We start from the raw sequence: 14,951 nt of genomic DNA on the forward strand, positions 1-14,951 counted from the left end.
AGATGTCCCTTCCTGTCTTTCAGTCCTTGGACCCCTGCCCTCCGTCCCCTGTGGGAAGGGGTCCGCGGTGGAGTCAGGGCGGGTCTGTAACTCCCATCTTTGTCCTGAGAGTCTGTGTGGTCTTCTGTGTGTCCTAAGGGGGAGAGAGGCTGAACCCCAGCTCCAGCCTGCATAAGGTGCCTCCTGAGAGCAAAGGGATGTGTCTCTTCTCCAAACAGGGGTTTTCTGGAAAGAATTCTTGGGGTCTGAGTGATTCTGACACCTTGGAGGAAAGGAAAAGAAATCCCTTCCAAATGTTGGAACCCACCCTGCCCCCCGCCCCATTAACCTCTAGGACTGCCCCTCCTTTCCCCTACTGAACATCTGGCAAGTGCTTCCCTTCCTGGGGCAGAGGTCAGCTCCTGCCCCATCCTGGGCACAGGGAGTATGAGTGAAATCCAGAATGGCTGCGTCAGGAGTGGGCTACACTGCCCTACCCGAAATGCCCCAACAACTTCCTCTTCACCCTCTGGCAGGCCCACCTAGGAAAGAGGATTTGAGCTTTCATGCCGGCCCCTCCCTGCCCAGTCAGTGCCCCTGGCCAGGATGTCCCAGGCTCCTGGCCACACTTGGGCAACTTGAGACATCCTGGAATCTTCAAGGGGTGGGGGGGTGCTGGGAGTTCTGAGTGAAACAGCTAGTCAGCATCCCACTCTCCCCAGGGCCCTACACGGTGTCCCCCCCACCAACTCCCCAGTGCAGCTGCCTCCCCTCACCCTGAACAATGGGGAGAGGAGGGAGGCCAGCCCCCAGCTGGGCAGATGGCCGGGTCTTCTGCAACCTCAGCTGAGCCCACAGCCTGTGATCAACCCTGGCTCCTGTCCCTTGACCTGCGGGGATACTGAGAACCCCACCTTGCTGATGCCCACCCCCCCGCCGTGTCCTCCCCAGCCTGACTGCCCATTCACAGAGAAACGGGTCCCCTCCCCTCTGCCACCCGCAGACCCACTCCTTCCTTCCTCCCCCAGGCTGAGCCGGCCCTCCACCTCCTCCAGGGCTCTCTGAACCCACAGCCCCTCCTTCCTGAGTGCAGATACAAAGGTGCCCGACTCTCTCACATCCTTTAACAAACAGCAACACATACCATTCTTTCTCGGGGAGAAGCGGGGCATGCCGCTCCCTGGAGCAGGGGCCGTGGGCAGACTGTCCTGCCAGGCCTCAGGACACACTTGGCCAGCATCACAGTGACCCCTCCCATCAGGCTCCGTCCACGAACTCTCCTGCCTGAGCCCGGCCAGGGGGGCCCCTGCAGCACCCGGGCCTCACTGACTCCACATGGCACGCGGCTTTCACTCACAAACCCTCTCTAAGTGTCACAGCAACCCAATACAATGGCAGAGCCGGAATCACGATGATCCCTCCTGACAAGATGGGCGAGGGCCAAGGGGCGGGCAGTGGTCTGCCAAGGGCTGCATGGCACCTGAGCACCAGGACCAGGCCCCAGGTGCCCGGGCCCATCCAGATTCTCAAGGCAACCTCCTCCCAAATCACTGTCCTCTTCCAAGAAGCCAACCCCTCACCCACCCCATGGACACCAGGCCCTGCGGTCCTTTCTAGAGACAGCAAAGGATCCAGCACCAGCCTATGGAGTCGCTTCCCCCTGGCTCCAGGAGGCCAAGCTGGCCCAGAGCTGCCTGGCTCTCTCCTCCACCCCAAGAGGCCTTCCCAGTTCCACCACGCCCTACCCCACCTGGCCCCCTCCAAGGCAGGTGCGTTGTTGAGTGAAAACCACCTTGACTCATGCCATACCACAGACAGAGGACCACACACTGTCCATACAGATCACATAGTCCACGGGGACGCAGACCCTGTCACACACAGACATGAACAATCACGTAGACACAGAGAGACAGGACACCAAGGCCCACAGTGACATGTCTGCTGTTGAGCAGGAACACAGACACGGCACGGATAGCACAGAGGCAGGAGGGAAACCGAGACCCCTAAGCAGTGTGGTGACATTCTCACACACCCACCCCAATGCTCCGCAGTCACCGCGTCCCACACACTCCCACATGCCACACAGGTACCTGGAACGCCCGCACACTCACAACTACCAGATTACACCCCGTCTCCCTGGGCTCCCACACACACGCCACCCTCACACCTGTGCATCATTCAAGCACAGGGCCAGCGCCAGGTCACCCTCAATCCAGGCCCACGGATCCCGGAGCTGCACACAGTTGATTCCATGCTTACTCCTGCATCCTCCCTCTTTCCCTCCCTCCCAGGGCTGGTCCAAGAGTGGAACAAAAGCCCAGCGTCCCCTCCTCCCCTTCCCCCCTGCTCTCCCTCCCCTCCCCCCTGGCGTCCAGCCCCTTTGTCCTCCTGCAGCTGAGCCTGAGCGCGAGTCCAGGCAGAGCGGCAGAGACACTGGAGCTGTGGCTGCCAGGGGTACAGGCTGCAGGACACACAGGAGTGGTCCCGGTGAGAGCAGCAGCTGCGGGGCACCAGGGAGAGGGCGCCACCAGGTAAGTGCCAGGAACATCCGGGGCGGGACTTAGGCCACAGGGCAGCCCCGGCTGTGTGGTGTCTACATGTCTGAGCATGTGTTGGTGTGAGTGGGTGTAGGTGTGAAAAAGAGACAGGGTGGCACGTGAACTTCTAGGGCCTGGGTCCCTCAGTGTGTGTCAGGACCCAAGGCTTGGGGCGCCCAGACTCTTAGCTGGGATGGGAGAATGCTGAACGGAGCTCTGCCTAGGAATCTCCACCTTCCCTGTTCCAACTGGGCATCCTCCAGCTCCCGGACTGGGAATCCCAGGGTGGAAACAGGGTCCGATCTCCCCGTGTGTCCACAGTGCCCAGAGCAGTAGACAGCAGTGGAATGAATGAAAAAGTGCTTGTGCATTTCCCAGGAGGGGACTCCCTCTCCCTGGACAGCCCCTCGGGGGCCATCTCTGCAGGGAGAAGCCCCTCCTGGTGCTGAGTCCTGCCTCTGGGATCTCAGTTCAGAGTGCAGCTGCTTCCTCGGCCAGGGGAGAAGAGAAGGGGGCCCTCGTGCTTGGTGACCTCTCTCACCTCCCTTCCCTGGTCCTGGGCTGCTCCTTGGGACATGCCCCCACACTAGCAAGTGTGACTGAGCTGCCAGGCATGCATGGTCTGGAGCCAGGTGGGTTCAGGGCCCAGCCCTTCTACTTGGGCAAAAGTTAACTTCCCGGGACCTTGCCCACCAGGGAGCTCACGTCCTGTGATTCTGAGGCATGAGATCCACCACCCAGGACTACCCAGGCATGATCAGTGAAGGCCAGGCCGACACTGGGCAAGATCTGACCTCCTGGGCAGAGCGGTCTCAGCGGAGGCAGAGCAGCTCGCATCAGGCGCATGGAGGGAGAGGCAAGGGGCAGGGGCCAGAGCTGTGCGCCCCACACCCTGGGAGTAAGGTGCCACATAAAGGAGTGAGCCCCCTGTCCCTGGAGGTGTGCGAGCAGAGGCTGTCTGTTCACAGTGGTCAGATCACAACCAGCAGGGTAGAGCCCTTGGTTCTGTCGCGTGCTTTCACACACACCCCTCCCTCGATCCTCACAGCACCTCCGAAGGGCAGATTCTCTGCGTGCTTGTTTCCTCACGACAAACTTAAAACAGAAGGGCGATGGGCTCTAAAGATACTTCTCAGGGTTGTAGGGATCCAATGAAACCGTGCACGAAACAGCACCTGGCACGCGTGGCGGGCTCCCTTCCTGTCGAGTGAAAGCAACGTCAGACACATTTGTTGAGTTTGTAGTATGTGCCCAGCACTTTTCCTACATCCCACTGAACAGTCATGGCAGCCCTGTGAGGTAGGTGTTAGGAGCCCATTTCAGGTCAGGAACTGAAGGGGAGTGCCTTGTGTGACTCACATGGCAAGTCAGTGGTAGAGGTGGATTGGAACCCGGATCTGTCCTTAGAGCCAGCTCTCTCCCCTTCCCCACAGTGCTTCCTTGAGAACACAGAACTCACTAGAGGGCCAACTGCCCTCTCAGCCTGGGATATAACCTCATGCCCTCCTTGCCTCTGGGCCTTTGCACAGGCTGTTCTCTTAGCTGCAGACTTCCTCTCTCCACTCCCTTCCCTTCACCTGGCTAGTCCTTCTCAGTCTGAAGGCCCTCTCGACAGGGACACCTTCCCTGGCTCCCCTCCTACTGGGTTTAATGCCTCTCCTATGAGCTCTCCTAATACTCTGTCTGGGGGTCCAGTGGTTAAGATTCGGCACTCTCACCACCATGATCCAGCTTTGTTTCCCAGTCAGGGAACCACACCACCTGTCTGTCGGTTGTCACACTGTGGTGGCTGTATGTTGCTGTGATGCTGAAAGCTACGCCACCAGTAATTCAAATACCAGCAGGGTCACCCATGGTGGACAGGTTTCAGCAGAGCTTCCAGACTAGACAGACCAGGAAAAAAGACCTGGCCACCCACTCCGAAAAAACTGGCCATGAAAATTCTATGAATAGCAGTGGAGCACTGTCTGAGACGGCACTGAAAGATGAGAGGACGGTGCCAAAAAACCGGGCAGGGTTCCACTCTGCTGCCCACAGGGTCGCTAGGAGTCGGATTCCAGGCCACAGCACCACCACCAATACTCTGTACTTCCCCACGGGACCCCCGCCAGGCTGTAAGCTGCATGAGGGGAGCGACCCCGACTGTCTTGCTCACTGCCTGGCACAGAAAAAGCTCTCAATAAATACTGTTTAATATATTCGCCCGACCTTGAACAGGTCTTGAGCACCTGTGATGAGCCAGATCCTGCGCTGCTGGGGGAGAGGCAGCTATTACACAGAATGATCAGGGTTAGGTCAACTGGGCAGCCCCTCCAGGAGACCCGCAGGAGGCGCCCGGGTGAGGCCAGGGAGGCAGAGCCACACGCCCCCACGCACCGGATCTCCGGGGGGTAGCCTGAATCCCTTGACCAAAGGCTACAGCTCCCGTCAGGGGCCTCCCTCTACAGCTATTTTGAGCAGGTCCCAGTAACCCCCCAGCCTCCGCCTTTCAGGCCTCGGAGAGGTAAAATCTCCCTGCTGTGGGTTAGGCACGTGGCACTGCTCTATCCCTTGGGGGAGTCCCCAAACACTGTCTACGCTTTTGTAAATCGTTCCTTTATTAGACTCTCCTCAAATTACCCCATTTGAGAGCGTGCCATCTGTCTCCTGCTGACACTGATAGGAAAAAGCTGAGCGAGTCTGAAGAACAGCAAGGGCAATATGGCTGAGCGGGGAAGCGAGGGAGGTGGCGGCACAGCTCAGGCAGGGCCTCGCCCTTCAGGTAGGCAGGGACTAGATGCCTGCAGCCGTCAGGAGCCCGGGTGGGTGCAGGGGAGGAAGAGCAGCTGATGAATGAAAGCACCCTCGCTGCGTTCATGCATGCCTGCACGAGGCAACCGGGGAACCAGCGGGGAAGGCGTGCACGCAGGCGCCTGCCCTCCTCTCCGGCCCCAGCCGCCGGGAGCTCCGACGCTGTTTCTGTTCTCTCCCCAGCAGGATGCGGGAGGGCCCCGGGCCGGAGGAGTCGGAGCCGGGCTCCGAGGCGCCGTGCGCGGGCTCCTGCCACGCGCAGCGCGTCCTGCAGACCCTCAACGCTTACCGGCGGAGCGGCACCCTCACCGACGTGGTGCTGCGCGCCGGCGGCCGCGACTTCCCGTGCCACCGCGCCGCGCTCAGCGCGGGCAGCGCCTACTTCCGCAGCCTGTTCGCGGCCGGCCGGCCAGAGCGCGGCCCGGCCCTGGGGCCCGCGGTGCCCGTGGTGCCGGTGGCGCCCGATGCGCCCGGCGCGGGCCCTGCCGGGGCGGCGGCGGCGGCGCTGGCCGTGGTGCTCGACTACGTGTACGGCGCGGGCGTGCGGCTGCGCGCCGAGGACGAGGCGGCCGCCGTGCTGGCGCTGGCCGAGCGGCTGGGCGTGGCGGGCCTGCGCGAGGCCTGCGCGCGCTTCCTCGAGGGCCGCCTGCGCGCCGCCAACAGCCTGGCGCTGCGCCGCGTGGCCGCCGCCTTCTCGCTCACGTCGCTGGCCGAGCGCTGCGGCCGCGTGCTGCGGCAGGCCTTCGCCGAGGTGGCGCGCCACGCGGACTTCCTGGAGCTGGGGCCCGACGAGGTGGCGGCGCTGCTGGCCGACCCGGCGCTGGGCGTGGCGCGCGAGGAGGCCGTGTTCGAGGCGGCCATGCGCTGGGTGCGCCACGACGCGCCGGGCCGCCGCGGGCAGCTGCGGCGCCTGCTGGAGCACGTGCGCCTGCCGCTGCTGGCGCCCGCCTACTTCCTGGAGAAGGTGGAGGCGGACGAACTGCTGCAGGCCTGCGGCGAGTGCCGCCCGCTGCTGCTCGAGGCCCGCGCCTGCTTCATCCTGGGCCGCGAGGCCGGCGCGCTGCGGGCCCGGCCGCGGAGGTACGGCCCCCGCCCCCTTGCCTCCTGCCCTCCGTTGTTGCGGCGTTCTTCAACCGCTCACTCATTCCACCGTCATCCTTTGATTCGGTCACTGATGGTGTCTGTTAAATGAGATTCATTTATTCATTCGGCAAACATTTCATAGATATGGTGCTGGGAATTCTGCCCTTGAAGAGTTAACAGCCCAGTGAGGGAGATGCAGAGATCTCATCCCTTGCGCACATTCTTTCTCTTGCCCATCTATGCATTATTCTGAATGCTCCCTCTGTGCAGGTCTTTTGCTGGGTGCCTGGGACTCGGGAGTGATTTGGAAACACCCTTTATGCTCTGGGAGCTCAGACTAGTAAGGGATGTAAATAAGCAGGGCCTGGAAAAAAGAAAAATGACAGAGGCTTACTCCCCCTAGAACGTCATGCCGGCAGACTTTGGGTGGAGTAGTCTACGATGGTCTGTCACCCTCCCAGGCATAGAAGACAGGGATGCCTCTGTCTCACTCACCACTGTATCTCCAACACTAAGCTCAGGGGCTGGTACAAAGAAGGTGCTCAATATTTATCAAAGGAATTAGGTAGGAAACCACGGGCTAAAGGATTTGGAAAATCTAGTGGGGTCAAAAGACTGAAAGGTCCGTGGGAGAGGAGAATGCTTTGCTGAAAGGGTGTGTAGCCTGGTTCGATGGAATTAGTGATTAGAATATGGGTTTAGGAGATGGTTATAGGGGGAGAAAGGCTTTGGAATTGGTGTAGTCGGAGATGGAAGTCAGAAAAGAGTGAAGAGAATAGGCTAGTGTCAAAGCTAGGGTTGAATTCCAGCTCCGTCACTTAGTGGCTACATGACTCTGGGCAAGCCAAAGTCTCTGAGCCTCTTTCCTCCTCTGTAAGAGTAATAGTCACCGCCTAAGAGAACTGTCATTAAGATAAACCAGGTGATTTTTCTAGGGAAGGGTAAGGACTCTGTAAAGATTCTTTTCCTGTAACTTGGAGGTCAGAATGGGGGAAGGATTAGTGACTCTTCCCATCAATAGCCAGAGGGGAGGCTGGAAGTGGCAAGAGTCCAGCATGGGTGGGGGAGGCAGGCGCCAAAGGGCATGGAAGGGCAGCAGGACCGCACAGACTGATCAGCGAGAGGGTGAGAGAGGGCTACTACCTAGGTGCGGGTCAACGGGCATTGGGCTTATCCCCACGCCAGATTCATGGACCTAGCTGAGGTGATCGTGGTCATCGGCGGTTGCGACCGCAAGGGGCTCCTGAAGCTGCCCTTCGCCGACGCCTACCACCCAGAAAGCAGGCGCTGGACCCCACTGCCCAGCCTGCCCGGCTACACGCGCTCGGAGTTCGCCGCCTGTGCTCTCCGCAATGACGTCTATGTCTCCGGTGAGGGCGGGGCCGCAATGGGAGCCCCACGGGATTGGCTCATCGAATCCAGGGGACCCTCCCCCTCTTTTTTCCCGGGGGGGGGGGTGCGCTGGGGGGGCGTGGTTTTTCATGATACCCTACAGTTATTGGCTGAAATGGGGAGCCTGCAGAGCCAATCACTGGTGCGACTCAGCCCTTATTCAGCAATATCCGCTTCAATTCGTGTTAGTATTGATCACTTCTCTTTATCGAGCCTACTATGTGCTTGGCATTATGCTAAGCAGCTTACATTAGTTATCATTTAATTCCCCCTCAAACCCCATTTTACAAAAGAGAAAACAGGCTCAGAGAGGTTAAGAATTTCCCCATTGTGATAAAAATCGCAAAAGCTAGGAGGAACACAGATCTGTTTGATACTAAGGGACTGTGCTCTCCTTGAGATTCAGGCCCTAGAGCCTGAGAGAGTAAACACAGTCCCTGCTCCCCTGGAGAGCGGGAGACAGACTTCACCGCCAGGCAGAATTTGATGGGAACTCTCAGAGTCCCCCGATGGTCCGGAATCCCACTCAGGGAATCTGGCCTAAGTTCATGGAAGGGATGACTATTCAGCTGGACCTTGAAAGCCGGAGGGAGCAGCATAGACCAAAGCATGGAGGCAGGAATGTGCAGAGAAACCCGGGGTACTCGGGCTTTGAAGTGCAGGTTGAGTGTATCTGGGAGAGTAGGGGAAGCTACTGGAGATGAGGCACGAAAGGGAGTCTGGAACCAGACCCGGGAGGCTTTTCTCCAGGCCAGTGTAGACTGCACTTGAAGCCGTAGGGAGCTGTGGGTGCCTGGGAAGGATAAGGGGCCAAAGAATGAGGCAGGAAGGCCTTAGAGACTATCCAGGCCACATTCTATTACTGGACAACTTATCCAAGCCCACTGATGGCCTCTGATCAACAGGTGGGGCCTCTGCTGGGAATACACTGAGGCGAGGGCTACAAAACAGGGATGTGACTTGGGTCACAGGCTCAGGCTGAGGGCTGCAGTTGGGGTTGTCCCTGGGGAGGCTACTCCTGAGAGGTGAGTCCCTTGTCAGGAAGCCCAGGGCTGCCAGGCATGGGGAGGGAGAGTCACAGCCTGCGTCCCCAGTGCCTGGCCCCACAGGGCATCCCAGTGTTGAGCTTGGGGCACTGGAAGCTCTGGTTCTGGTCATCGCTCTGGCTGTGAAAGGCCTTGTGGCCTTCAGCACGTCATTCCTGGTCTCTAAGCCTCGTCTGAGTTTCCCATCTGTAAACTGGGTACCATAATCCCAGCACCTCAAGGGGGATGAGAAGAGACGTGAAATCATGGCGGTGAAGGCAGCAGGCCCATTGGGTCACCTCTCCCTGTCCCCCGCCCAGTGCAGGGCTCTGCTTTCCCTCAGCCCCAGCACATTCCTGATGCTTGTCTTGGGCACCCTTTGCACTCCTACCTTCGATGGAGTCCTAAGTGCCCCCCTCTTTGCTTCCCTGAGCACAGAGCCTGGGGCACCACCACAAGGCACCCAGTAAAGATGAGTTCCTTCTGCCCAAATCTCTCAGGGCTCTCCCTGCCTGTTGTCCCACCTCAGGCCTTCCCACCACTCATTCAAAGCACACTGTCTGGTCACACGCCCAGAGTCTCACACCAGCCCAGGGGGAAGTCCTTCCTGCTGTCGGCCCTGAACCCTGCCTTTGGACCTGGGGCCCTTGTTTCTAGCTCTTTGGGGGTGCTGGGGATAGCAAGAGGGCCTGGGGGCAACAGCTGCTTCTCTCTCCCCAGGAGGCCACATCAACAGCCGTGATGTGTGGATGTTTAGCTCCCATCTACACACCTGGATCAAGGTGGCCTCGCTGCACAAGGGCAGGTGGAGGCACAAGATGGCAGTCCTGCAGGGCCAGGTAGGGACAAGCAGCAGCCACCGCCCTCGGGCCCAAGGTACAGATTTACCACCGTCTTGGAGGAAGGCCCTTTGAGATCCTCTCTTTGTAACAAGAGATCTGAGGCCCCAAAAAGTAAAAGGACTTGCCCAAGGTCACATAATAATGCTAGTGCTAATAATAACAGTAATTACTGTAGTAGTGTAGCCTAGTGGTCAAGGGTGTGGGCTTTGGGGCCAAACAGCCTAGGACTGAATCTTGATTCTACTGCCTAAGACCAAAAAAATCTCCCAGTTATCTTTATAAGCTATATCTCGAATTCAGAAATGCAAATAAAAGTGCTTCTTAGAATCATTTAAGGGAGGCGGCAAACCCTTAATAAATTACTAGCCATTATTATTATGCATCAGCTTGGTGCAGGTATTTTACAGATCTAATTCGCATTCAGTACCCCTCGTTGAGACCCATCTCATTATCCCCGGGTGATAGAGGAAACCTGCTGAGGGATGCTCAGTAACCGGGTGGACGCCCCCCAGGCCATGGCAGCGCGGGTCGGCCTGGTCCTTAGGCTGGGGAGGGATAGTCTCCCGCACACAAGCCAGAGGCGGTGGGGCGGAGACGCAGACAGCCCTGGACTGCGCGGCCCCAGCCCTTGTCCTCACCCGCAGCTCTTCGCGGTGGGCGGCTTCGACGGCCTGCGGCGCCTGCGCAGCGTGGAGCGCTACGACCCGTTCTCCAACACCTGGGCGGCCGCGGCGCCCCTGCCGGAGGCCGTGAGCTCGGCCGCGGTGGCGCCCTGCGCCGGCCAGCTCTACGTGATCGGGGGCGCGGGGCAGGACGGCGTCAGCACGGACAAGGTGGGCGCGGAGAGGGCGTCGGAGGCCTGCTGTGTGCCAGGCGCAGAGCTGGCGCCTTCCTGTCCTCCTCCATTTTCTCCCTTAATCCCATCAACAGCCCTGAAGAGTCACCTCGTGTTTCAGACAAGGCAGTGAGTTCAGAGAGGTGACCCCAAGGTCAGCCAGCTGGTCAGCGGCACAGCTGGACCCGAATGTTTGGGCTGGTGCCATATGGTTTCATAGATTTTAAAAATTAAGTGAGGGCAAGGGTGGAATTAATTAAAATGTTCTTCCTTCATTCAAAAAATACACTCATTATTGAAAATTTAGAAAACACAGAAATAGAAAAAAAAATCACCCATATCCCACCATCTAAGGGTAACTACTATTAATATTAATATTTTGGTGCAGTGCCTTCCAGGCTTCCTCTGAACTGACTTCTGCTTTTCTGATTCAGTTTTGTGTTCTTATTATCAGTAAAATTTTGCCTTCTGCTGTCCATTCTTCTAAGTAGAAGCAGTTTCCACATGCTTAGCAACACTTCACAACCAGCATTTCAGTGTCTGTGTAACAGGCCACTGTGTGGATGAACCATAGTCTACTGATCTAATTTTCTGTTGTTGGACATTCAGACTTTTTGTGGATAAAAATGGATCTTCATCGTGACAGCTGCCTCCCTCTCCTGATGGCCTCATAGGCCTGTGGCCCTGGGATCTGACTCTCCCAAACCGGGATCCCTCACCCCTCCTTATTCCCTGATCCCATTCCCCCAGCACACCTTCCTGAGGGAACTGCCTCAGTTAGCACCCTCTCCTGCAACACTGATTTGTTGTAGGCCATTCTGGAGGTCCCCAAGGAAAGAACCGAAACAGGGACTAACGGTGGGCAGGCAGGTATGGGTATGAGCCCTCAGAAGTTGTGAAAGGCATCATAAACACCCGTGGGCCTGGGAGGCCTATGGTGGGCTGTAGGAATGGGAGCTGCAGGACAGCCCAACTGCAATCTTGCCATGACCTCAGAGCACCAGGAAGAAGGGAAGGGGCTAACGATGGATGCAGCCAGGAATGCATCTCCATGGGGGACCTGCTGAGGACCCTCTAGCACTAATGCAGAAGGTACTTCCATCTCCTGGGACGCAGACCTCTCCCTGGACCTTGAAGGATGAGGCTTTTGACAAAGGGAGTCCAGGGGTGGGAGCTAGAGCAGGGAACCAGACCGAGTACACTTGAGGGCAGGGACGACGGGTCTCTCTATCCTCCTAGACGCTAGCTCAGGGCAGGGGGACATAGGCAAATGTTGTTGTGTGGAATGAGTCCCCCTCGACAGAGAGAGGTGGCAGGGCGCGGGCAGCAGGGCATTTGGGGGTGGGGCTTCACCACTGCTGCTCCTCCCACCCCTCAGGTGCAGTGCTTTGACCCCAAGGAGGACCGGTGGAGCCTGCGGGCCCCAGCGCCCTTCTCGCAGCGGTGTCTTGAGGCTGTCTCCCTCGAGGACACCATCTATGTGGTGGGGGGCCTCATGAGCAGGATCTTCACCTACGACCCTAGCACAGACGTCTGGGGGGAGGCAGCTGTCCTCCCCAGCCCCGTGGTAAGTGGGCGCTCCTGGGCATGGGCCCTGGCACTGGTTCCATTCAGGACGGTGGAGACCCGCTTCTTAGGATCTGGATCCTGGAGGTAGTGAGTCTCGTGTCTGACTCCAGCTAGGCCGTTTTACATAGTTTCCCAGCTTTGTTCTCAATGATCATCAGCCTTGTGTTTCGCAGATGAGGGGACTGGCCTTAGAGAGGTTGAGGCCCCAGCCCAAGGCCACCAGTTAGGCCACGTTAAAGCAGAGCCTGGAATCCCAGTGCCAAGTGCTGTAGCACTGAATGGGAGCTTGGTCTAAATGGTCTTGCAGTCTCTACTGCCGTGAAGGCCACCAGCTGGTAGCTGATTGTGGGGAGATGGGGGTGAACGGACTGCCCGGTTCCCCTGTTGCAGTGATGTCAAAGGGAGGCCCAGGCCCTGGATGCTCTGGCCCCTGCATTCCTTGCCTCCCCCACCCGTAGTCTCCCCCCGGAAACTCCAGATAGGCTATAAGGGGTGTGGTCGGCCTGGTAGTCCTTGCCAGTTCTGACCTTCCGTGATCCTAAGAGCCTGAGATTTCTGGTTCTCTGAGCCTGAGATCCTCAGTGGTGGGGTGGGAATTACTGTTATCGTTACTGAGGTGCTTACTATATTCCAGGCACTATGTAAAATGCTTTATATGCTTAACCCCATTCACTGTTAAGGGAACCTTATGAAGAAGGTACTGCTGTTCTCACTTTGCAGATAAGGAGACTGAGGCCCAGAGAGGTTAAGTGACTAAGGCTCTTCATTTAGTGAGGGTCAAGTCAGAGCCTGAACTCAGGCCCTCCGATTTTCTGCCTCTCTGCCATCCAGACTGCCTGCTCATCTTCTATGGGTCAAGGTTTTGTTGTCTGGCCTGGCCAGCTAGGGACAGAGGGAGCCCCAGGCTGGACCCAGGAGCTGACTGTCTTTCTGTTTGTCCACCCAGGAGAGCTGTGGCGTGACTGTGTGTGACGGGAAGGTCCACATCGTTGGCGGGAGGGATGACCACGGGGAAAGCACCGACAGGGTCTTCACCTTCGACCCCAGCAGTGGGCAGGTAGAGGCCCAGCCGTCCCTGCAGCGCTGCACCAGCTCCCATGGCTGCGTCACCATCGTCCAGAGCCTGGGCAGGTGACTCAGATGTGGCCGGCCTGAGCCAGGGGGCGGAGAGGGAAGGGAGAAAGGCTCGCCACTGTGCTCCCCTCCTGGCCTCCATGTAAATAGCTTAACTTATTGCCCCCTTTTCTTGTAGAAATAAAACCTCGTTCAAATGTTGCGTCTGTGTTCCGGCTCGAGCCTGCTTTGCCTGGAGAAGCAATGCCCATATCTTCTCCCCGCTTCCCCATTTACCTTGCAAATAGCAGTGTGGACTTTTTAAATTATGAAATATTCCATGCTTAAAAGAATATATATATATATTTTGTACAGTTTAAGAGTAATAATAAAATAAATACTTATGTTCTCACCACCTAACTTAAGAAATAGGTGGTTACAAATGCCTTTGTAGGACTGTGTCTAGTTCCAAACCCACCGGTTCCCACACTCGTCCCATAGGTAATCGCCGTCCTTCAATTTCAGATTATGAGCATCTTTTTTTATTTTTAGGCAGCTGGTTATTGTTACCAGTATTTTACAGAGAAGGAACTGCCTTAAAATGATGAGAAATCGCCCAAGGCCACACACTTAGCATGTGGCAGAGCCTGTGCCTCCTAAGGTTTCGTGAAGCTCCAGAATCAGTGAGGCCCTCCTGGTCAGGAGGGTTCTCTCTAAGCCGCCCTCTGCAATTCAGACACCCAGCCATGACAGAGAAAACGCAAAGCCGGAGGCAGAGCTTGTAGGGAGCAAACATGTCCGAGGACCAGAAACAGAACTGTGAGGAAGGCAGACGCTTGCGCCCTGGGGTTCAGACCCTAGGATGAAGGCCTTGGAAAGGGGATTCCAAACCGGCCCACTGCTGGAAGCCAGGGCCGAGGTGGGGCTCCCCGCACATGAAGGAAGCTGAAACAAAACACACAAACCTAAGCAGCCTTGGGGTGGAGGCTCGCAGCAAACTGCAGGCCCAGGGTGGCGGGGGCCGGAGCCACGAGCCTGAGAACCCAGCCAGCCCGGCTCTGCACCTGGACCTGTGAGGTCCCCGATCAACACGGGGCACAAACCCGATGCCATTAGAAGCACCCAGGTTGGCCTCTGGCTCTAGGGACAGAATCTAACTGCTGGGTGAGGAGAGGGGAGCTCAGAGGAGAGAGCGGGAACAAGACGCCAGACAGAGACAGAGTCTGCGAGGCAGAGGCCCAGCGGTTCAGGTTCTGTGCCTGTGTGTCAGAGGCCTGAGGAGCTGGCCAGACCCCATCTGGGCTCCCCCTCATTTGCACTCAGATTGCCTTTTGGAGAGCTATCATCCACGCCAGGCATCCCCTCCAGCACAGGGCCAGCCCCAGCCCCTGCCATCTTCCAAAGCCCCAGGGCCCTGGGTACAGGGTCTCTCCAGCTGGGGCTGGCCTACCACAGCCCAGCACAAAGGCTGGGGTCCCAGCTGAGCTCCTACCCTCCGATTATCCCAGATTAGGGAGCCTGTGACCATCTGGACACAGCTGATAATGGCAGAAGGGGGAGGGGTGGAGGCTGGAGGCCTAGCCCCTCAGAGCCTGTCTGCCCCCACCCCACGGATAACACCCAGGACAAAGCCTGGAAGGTGCCATATTGCTTGTTTACCCTGGCAAGAGCCTGAGTAGAAAAGCAGGGGCGAATCCAGGGCAAGCTCCCCTAAGGACATGGGTGCCTCACCTGGGCTGGGCACTTCCTGTGTGCCAAGCAGACTGCCCCATTTCCCTCATGATGACCATTCATGCCCTCAATGCTCTTTCACGCAGTGCCGATGCCCTTCCCTCATCTGCCCGAG

At 57.9% G+C, this 14,951-nt stretch overlaps 1 protein-coding gene across 4 annotated transcripts; it reads left to right on the top strand.

Annotated features, from left to right (window-relative positions):
* Nucleotides 1–989: 989 nt before the first annotated feature.
* KLHL35 (kelch like family member 35) lies at nucleotides 990–13,537 on the top strand. 4 transcript variants are annotated; one of them, XM_070490677.1, is made up of 8 exons: nucleotides 991–2,510; nucleotides 5,493–6,386; nucleotides 7,575–7,759; nucleotides 9,527–9,645; nucleotides 10,293–10,481; nucleotides 11,862–12,050; nucleotides 12,999–13,183; nucleotides 13,305–13,535. In XM_070490677.1, the coding sequence occupies exons 2-8, from the start codon at nucleotides 5,494–5,496 to the stop codon at nucleotides 13,411–13,413; spliced, it is 1,869 nt and encodes a 622-aa protein (XP_070346778.1). In that variant the 5' UTR covers nucleotides 991–2,510; nucleotide 5,493; the 3' UTR covers nucleotides 13,414–13,535. The 4 variants fall into 4 exon arrangements, with proteins under 4 accessions (XP_070346779.1, XP_070346778.1, XP_070346777.1 ...); XM_070490676.1 differs by having other exon boundaries at nucleotides 992–2,510; nucleotides 5,490–6,386; nucleotides 13,305–13,534; XM_070490678.1 differs by lacking the exon at nucleotides 10,293–10,481 and having other exon boundaries at nucleotides 990–2,510; nucleotides 5,490–6,386; nucleotides 13,305–13,537.
* Nucleotides 13,538–14,951: the final 1,414 nt, after the last annotated feature.

This window comes from Equus asinus, chromosome 20 (assembly GCF_041296235.1).
Source record: "Equus asinus isolate D_3611 breed Donkey chromosome 20, EquAss-T2T_v2, whole genome shotgun sequence".
NCBI lineage: Eukaryota > Metazoa > Chordata > Mammalia > Perissodactyla > Equidae > Equus > Equus asinus.

Bases quoted from the DNA above. Each gene is read 5' to 3' on its own strand.
- KLHL35 (XM_070490677.1), top strand. From the start codon at position 5,494: ATGCGGGAGGGCCCCGGGCCGGAGGAGTCGGAGCCGGGCTCCGAGGCG. The intron at 6,387-7,574 runs GTACGGCCCCCG...TCCCCACGCCAG, and splicing joins CTGCGGGCCCGGCCGCGGAG to ATTCATGGACCTAGCTGAGG. The intron at 7,760-9,526 runs GTGAGGGCGGGG...CTCTCTCCCCAG, and splicing joins CAATGACGTCTATGTCTCCG to GAGGCCACATCAACAGCCGT.